Genomic DNA, 7500 nt, shown 5'->3' with positions numbered 1-7500 from the left:
ACATTATCACAGCATATTGACTATATGCCTGGCCTGCTACATTATCACAGCATATTGACTATATGCCTGGCCTGCTACATTATCACAGCATATTGACTATATGCCTGGCATGCTACATTATCACAGCATATTGACTATATGCCTGGCCTGCTACATTATCACAGCATATTGACTATATGCCTGGCCTGATACATTATCACAGCATATTGACTATATGCCTGGCCTGATACATTATCACAGCATATTGACTATATGCCTGGCCTGATACATTATCACAGCATATTGACTATATGCCTGGCCTGATACATTATCACAGCATATTGACTATATGCCTGGCCTGATACATTATCACAGCATATTGACTATATGCCTGGCCTGCTACATTATCACAGCATATTGACTATATGCCTGGCCCGCTACATTATCACAGCATATTGACTATATGCCTGGCCTGCTACATTATCACAGCATATTGACTACATGCCTGGCCTGCTACATTATCACAGCATATTGACTATATGCCTGGCCTGCTACATTATCACAGCATATTGACTATATGCCTGGCCTGATACATTATCACAGCATATTGACTATATGCCTGGCCTGCTACATTATCACAGCATATTGACTATATGCCTGGCCTGCTACATTATCACAGCATATTGACTATATGCCTGGCCTGCTACATTATCACAGCATATTGACTATATGCCTGGCATGCTACATTATCACAGCATATTGACTATATGCCTGGCCTGCTACATTATCACAGCATATTGACTATATGCCTGGCCTGCTACATTATCACAGCATATTGACTATATGCCTGGCCTGATACATTATCACAGCATATTGACTATATGCCTGGCCTGATACATTATCACAGCATATTGACTACATGCCTGGCCTGCTACATTATCACAGCATATTGACTATATGCCTGGCCTGCTACATTATCACAGCATATTGACTATATGCCTGGCCTGATACATTATCACAGCATATTGACTATATGCCTGGCCTGCTACATTATCACAGCATATTGACTATATGCCTGGCCTGCTACATTATCACAGCATATTGACTATATGCCTGGCCTGCTACATTATCACAGCATATTGACTATATGCCTGGCCTGCTACATTATCACAGCATATTGACTATATGCCTGGCCTGCTACATTATCACAGCATATTGACTATATGCCTGGCATGCTACATTATCACAGCATATTGACTATATGCCTGGCCTGCTACATTATCACAGCATATTGACTATATGCCTGGCCTGCTACATTATCACAGCATATTGACTATATGCCTGGCCTGATACATTATCACAGCATATTGACTATATGCCTGGCCTGATACATTATCACAGCATATTGACTATATGCCTGGCCTGCTACATTATCACAGCATATTGACTATATGCCTGGCCTGCTACATTATCACAGCATATTGACTATATGCCTGGCCTGATACATTATCACAGCATATTGACTATATGCCTGGCCTGCTACATTATCACAGCATATTGACTATATGCCTGGCCTGCTACATTATCACAGCATATTGACTATATGCCTGGCCTGATACATTATCACAGCATATTGACTATATGCCTGGCCTGCTACATTATCACAGCATATTGACTATATGCCTGGCCTGCTACATTATCACAGCATATTGACTATATGCCTGGCCTGCTACATTATCACAGCATATTGACTATATGCCTGGCCTGCTACATTATCACAGCATATTGACTACATGCCTGGCCTGCTACATTATCACAGCATATTGACTATATGCCTGGCCTGCTACATTATCACAGCATATTGACTATATGCCTGGCCTGCTACATTATCACAGCATATTGACTATATGCCTGGCCTGATACATTATCACAGCATATTGACTATATGCCTGGCCTGCTACATTATCACAGCATATTGACTATATGCCTGGCCTGCTACATTATCACAGCATATTGACTATATGCCTGGCCTGCTACATTATCACAGCATATTGACTATATGCCTGGCCTGCTACATTATCACAGCATATTGACTATATGCCTGGCCTGCTACATTATCACAGCATATTGACTATATGCCTGGCCTGCTACATTATCACAGCATATTGACTATATGCCTGGCCTGCTACATTATCACAGCATATTGACTATATGCCTGGCCTGCTACATTATCACAGCATATTGACTATATGCCTGGCCTGATACATTATCACAGCATATTGACTACATGCCTGGCCTGCTACATTATCACAGCATATTGACTATATGCCTGGCCTGCTACATTATCACAGCATATTGACTATATGCCTGGCCTGCTACATTATCACAGCATATTGACTATATGCCTGGCCTGATACATTATCACAGCATATTGACTATATGCCTGGCCTGCTACATTATCACAGCATATTGACTATATGCCTGGCCTGCTACATTATCACAGCATATTGACTATATGTCTGGCCTGCTACATTATCACAGCATATTGACTATATGCCTGGCCTGCTACATTATCACAGCATATTGACTATATGCCTGGCCTGATACATTATCACAGCATATTGACTACATGCCTGGCCTGCTACATTATCACAGCATATTGACTATATGCCTGGCCTGCTACATTATCACAGCATATTGACTATATGCCTGGCCTGATACATTATCACAGCATATTGACTACATGCCTGGCCTGATACATTATCACAGCATATTGACTATATGCCTGGCCTGATACATTATCACAGCATATTGACTATATGCCTGGCCTGATACATTATCACAGCATATTGACTATATGCCTGGCCTGCTACATTATCACAGCATATTGACTATATGCCTGGCCTGATACATTATCACAGCATATTGACTATATGCCTGGCCTGATACATTATCACAGCATATTGACTACATGCCCGGCCTGATACATTATCACAGCATATTGACTACATGCCTGGCCTGCTACATTATCACAGCATATTGACTATATGCCTGGCCTGATACATTATCACAGCATATTGACTATATGCCTGGCCTGCTACATTATCACAGCATATTGACTATATGCCTGGCCTGATACATTATCACAGCATATTGACTATATGCCTGGCCTGATACATTATCACAGCATATTGACTATATGCCTGGCCTGATACATTATCACAGCATATTGACTATATGCCTGGCCTGCTACATTATCACAGCATATTGACTATATGCCTGGCCTGCTACATTATCACAGCATATTGACTATATGCCTGGCCTGCTACATTATCACAGCATATTGACTACATGCCTGGCCTGCTACATTATCACAGCATATTGACTATATGCCTGGCCTGCTACATTATCACAGCATATTGACTATATGCCTGGCCTGATACATTATCACAGCATATTGACTATATGCCTGGCCTGCTACATTATCACAGCATATTGACTATATGCCTGGCCTGCTACATTATCACAGCATATTGACTATATGCCTGGCCTGATACATTATCACAGCATATTGACTATATGCCTGGCCTGCTACATTATCACAGCATATTGACTATATGCCTGGCCTGCTACATTATCACAGCATATTGACTATATGCCTGGCCTGCTACATTATCACAGCATATTGACTATATGCCTGGCCTGATACATTATCACAGCATATTGACTATATGCCTGGCCTGCTACATTATCACAGCATATTGACTATATGCCTGGCCTGCTACATTATCACAGCATATTGACTATATGCCTGGCCTGCTACATTATCACAGCATATTGACTACATGCCTGGCCTGCTACATTATCGCAGCATATTGACTATATGCCTGGCCTGCTACATTATCACAGCATATTGACTATATGCCTGGCCTGATACATTATCACAGCATATTGACTATATGCCTGGCCTGCTACATTATCACAGCATATTGACTATATGCCTGGCCTGCTACATTATCACAGCATATTGACTATATGCCTGGCCTGCTACATTATCACAGCATATTGACTACATGCCTGGCCTGCTACATTATCACAGCATATTGACTATATGCCTGGCCTGCTACATTATCACAGCATATTGACTATATGCCTGGCCTGATACATTATCACAGCATATTGACTATATGCCTGGCCTGCTACATTATCACAGCATATTGACTATATGCCTGGCCTGCTACATTATCACAGCATATTGACTATATGCCTGGCCTGATACATTATCACAGCATATTGACTATATGCCTGGCCTGATACATTATCACAGCATATTGACTATATGCCTGGCCTGCTACATTATCACAGCATATTGACTATATGCCTGGCCTGCTACATTATCACAGCATATTGACTATATGCCTGGCCTGCTACATTATCACAGCATATTGACTATATGCCTGGCCTGCTACATTATCACAGCATATTGACTATATGCCTGGCCTGATACATTATCACAGCATATTGACTATATGCCTGGCCTGCTACATTATCACAGCATATTGACTATATGCCTGGCCTGCTACATTATCACAGCATATTGACTATATGCCTGGCCTGCTACATTATCACAGCATATTGACTATATGTCTGGCCTGCTACATTATCACAGCATATTGACTATATGCCTGGCCTGCTACATTATCACAGCATATTGACTATATGCCTGGCCTGATACATTATCACAGCATATTGACTATATGTCTGGCCTGCTACATTATCACAGCATATTTGATATATGCCTGGCCTGCTACATTATCACAGCATATTGGATATATGCCTGGCCTGCTACATTATCACAGCGTATTGACTATATGTCTGGCCTGCCAATATTGTTCTTCTCAGACCATATTATATTTCAAAATTTTACCTTTGATAGAAAATAGATCAGTTGGTGTAGCATTTGTGAGGCGCAGCTGAGCATAAATGGAAATAATTTGCTAATAATTTGCTTCTTTATTTGACTGGACTGATGGGACCTCTATCTGTCATGGTGCTTTCAAGACAACTTGGGATTCTTAAAAAAACGAGGTCAAATCATAACGTCATCTTCAGGTGGGAAAGTCAGAGCTCTAGAAAGATGCCAGAGTTTCCCACTTGGAATTCTGAGTTGGATGACTGTTCAAAGTTATTTTCCTCATTCGGATCTAATTTATTCTGAGTTCCCAGTTGTGAAGTCGGATGTCTGAGATTAGGTTAAACAGATTTCAGGTAAGACAGAAGTCTGAGACGTACTGAAGTCGGAAGTCTGAGATTTCCCAGTTTCTAGTTGTTTTGAACATGGAGTTAGTCTCAGTGGAGGGAGGGAGGGAGCAGCAGCCTCTCACGGTCCCTGATCTCTCCTTCCTTTCCTCCAGTGAGTCTGAACAGAGAGAGGGGACACTGTCTTCCACCTGATGGCCAAACTCGAGTCACACCACACCAAACGCAGGGCATCGATTCACTTGGCTACTCATTCATTGCAGCTGCAGCAGCGGTGGAAGTAGAGAAAATCATGTTTAATGTTTTGTAGGAGTGTTGAATAAAAACAGTGCTGACAGTCCAGAATAAAAAGTCACTCATAAAAACAGCAGCTCTTTGCTGTTTTCTCTGAAAGTCTCTCTCTGGTCATTGTCTTAAAAGTTATAAAATCTTACATTTGGCTAGTATAAAACTTTGCTGTGGCATTGGTCGTGGAAGCTGTAGTCACAGTGATTTGAGCTATCCGATTGGCCAGCACAGTAGGCACACTCGATTAAGCCACAGAACTCGGGTAGGCGAAGTTTGTCTTTTCATCAAATGATTAAAAATGGGACCACTTTGCCCACCCGGTGCGCAGGGCTTCTGAATTATGTGCACCTACCGCCAACAGCACAACAAGTAGAAAAATGAGTGCAAGCCGTCAACATTGGCTTTTCTACAGAAATGTTTCATGATCGACTAGGAATGCCTTGAAGATCGACCGGTTGGTAACCGCTGTTCTACAAGTACCACACCCCGCCCCCAACAATAACCTTTGATCCCTCAATACCTCTGTTAATCCCCCACGCCCATCCATTATCTACTCTTGACGATGGCCACTTTGAAGTTGTCCCTCTTGGGCAGACACACACACACGCGCGCATGCGCGAGCACAAACACACACACATACACATGCAAACACACACACACACACGTGTCACCTGGAATATGAGCCCTTTGAAGTTGTCCCTCTTGGGCACACACACACACACACACACACACACACACACACACACACACACACACACACATACACATGCAAACACACACACGTGTCACCTGGAATATGAGCACTTTGAAGTTGTCCCTCTTGAGCAGGTGGGAGTGGTTTGCCTCCAGCTTCTTCACCTGTCCAGCCTGTCGCTCCATCCTGTCGCGCACCTGGAGACACACAGTGATCAGACAAACACTATACAATCTATCTATGGATCTGTCTGTCTCTTCCCACTCATCCACCCGTCTTCCACTCACCTCCTTCATGGTGACGGACACCTTGCGGCTCTTGTCCAGCAGCTTGCTTACGGTGTTGGCGGTGTGTGTGTGGCTCTTGGACAGCTTGGTCATGTCTGTCTGGATCCCCATCACCGCTCCCTCCATCTCCACCTGACGCTCCTCCATCTTGTGCTGGTTCTCCTGAACCGTGTCCAGCATGTTGACCAGTTTGTCCAGGAGGGTCAGCACCGTGATGGCGTTAACCGGGCCCGTCCCTGGGGTCAGTGTTGGGCTTAGTGGCCCCTCCTTGGTGGTGGTTCCTCCAGGAGCTCCAGATTCGGAGGCTGCGCTTAGAGCTCCTGTGCCCAGCTGGGAGAGGCTGTGACTGGGGGAGGGGTGGTCGAGGCTGGGGACCATCAGGTCCTGGCTCTCGTGGGTGCTGCTCACCATGCTGTTCCTCTCTGCTTGGACTGCGTCCTCACACATTGCTAACGTGGCTGGCTAATGTGCTAGCTAACACACACACCGTGGAATAAAGCTCTGCTCTCTCTCCTCGACCTGTGTGGGAGTGGGAGTGTGTGTTCAGTCCCACGCTGTTTGCTTTGCTGTCGAGCTGGCTGAGGATTTTGTTGCAGTTTGCTGAGTTTCTCCAACTTGTTGGTACGAAGCAAAACTTTCCGGCATTCACCCTCTGTCGTCCCCACCCCTTTCCTTTCCTCAGTCAGCCTCTTTCTCTCTCTCTCTCTCTCTCTCTCTCTCTCTCTCTCTCTCTCTGTCTCTCTCTCTCTCTCTCTCTCTCTCTCTCTGCCTCTCCCTCGTTTTTCTGAGTCAGAAGAGCAGCAGTGTTTTTGCCCCAGAGCTTAAAATCTCTCCCACACCCAAAGGGGAGGAGCCTTTCACCATGTCAACTAGACCTGCCCAGCACAATTATGTTTGTTACTCATGACTCTCTCTTCAGTAAAAACACATTCAGTTTCCCTGTCTAGTGAAGCATCTCTCTCTCTCTCTCTGTCTCTCTCTCTCTGTCTCTCT

General features: G+C 44.1%; 1 protein-coding gene across 1 annotated transcript in view; it reads right to left on the bottom strand.

Moving 5' to 3' along the window:
- LOC109885419 (caveolae-associated protein 2-like) overlaps positions 1-7500 on the bottom strand; it is a 26820-nt gene that overhangs the window by 19300 nt on the left and 20 nt on the right. The window contains exons 1-2 of the mRNA XM_031813394.1: positions 6508-7500; positions 6316-6417 (exon numbers count right to left, since the gene is read on the bottom strand). The exon at positions 6508-7500 is cut by the window's right edge and continues 20 nt beyond it. Of these exons, the coding sequence (XP_031669254.1) occupies positions 6316-6417; positions 6508-6954 (549 nt within the window). The 5' untranslated portion in view covers positions 6955-7500. The remainder of the gene's footprint in view (positions 1-6315; positions 6418-6507) is intronic.

Source organism: Oncorhynchus kisutch, unplaced genomic scaffold (assembly GCF_002021735.2).
Source record: "Oncorhynchus kisutch isolate 150728-3 unplaced genomic scaffold, Okis_V2 Okis05a-Okis16b_hom, whole genome shotgun sequence".
In the NCBI taxonomy this organism is placed as follows: domain Eukaryota; kingdom Metazoa; phylum Chordata; class Actinopteri; order Salmoniformes; family Salmonidae; genus Oncorhynchus; species Oncorhynchus kisutch.
This window is presented reverse-complemented; position numbering and strand designations above follow the sequence as displayed.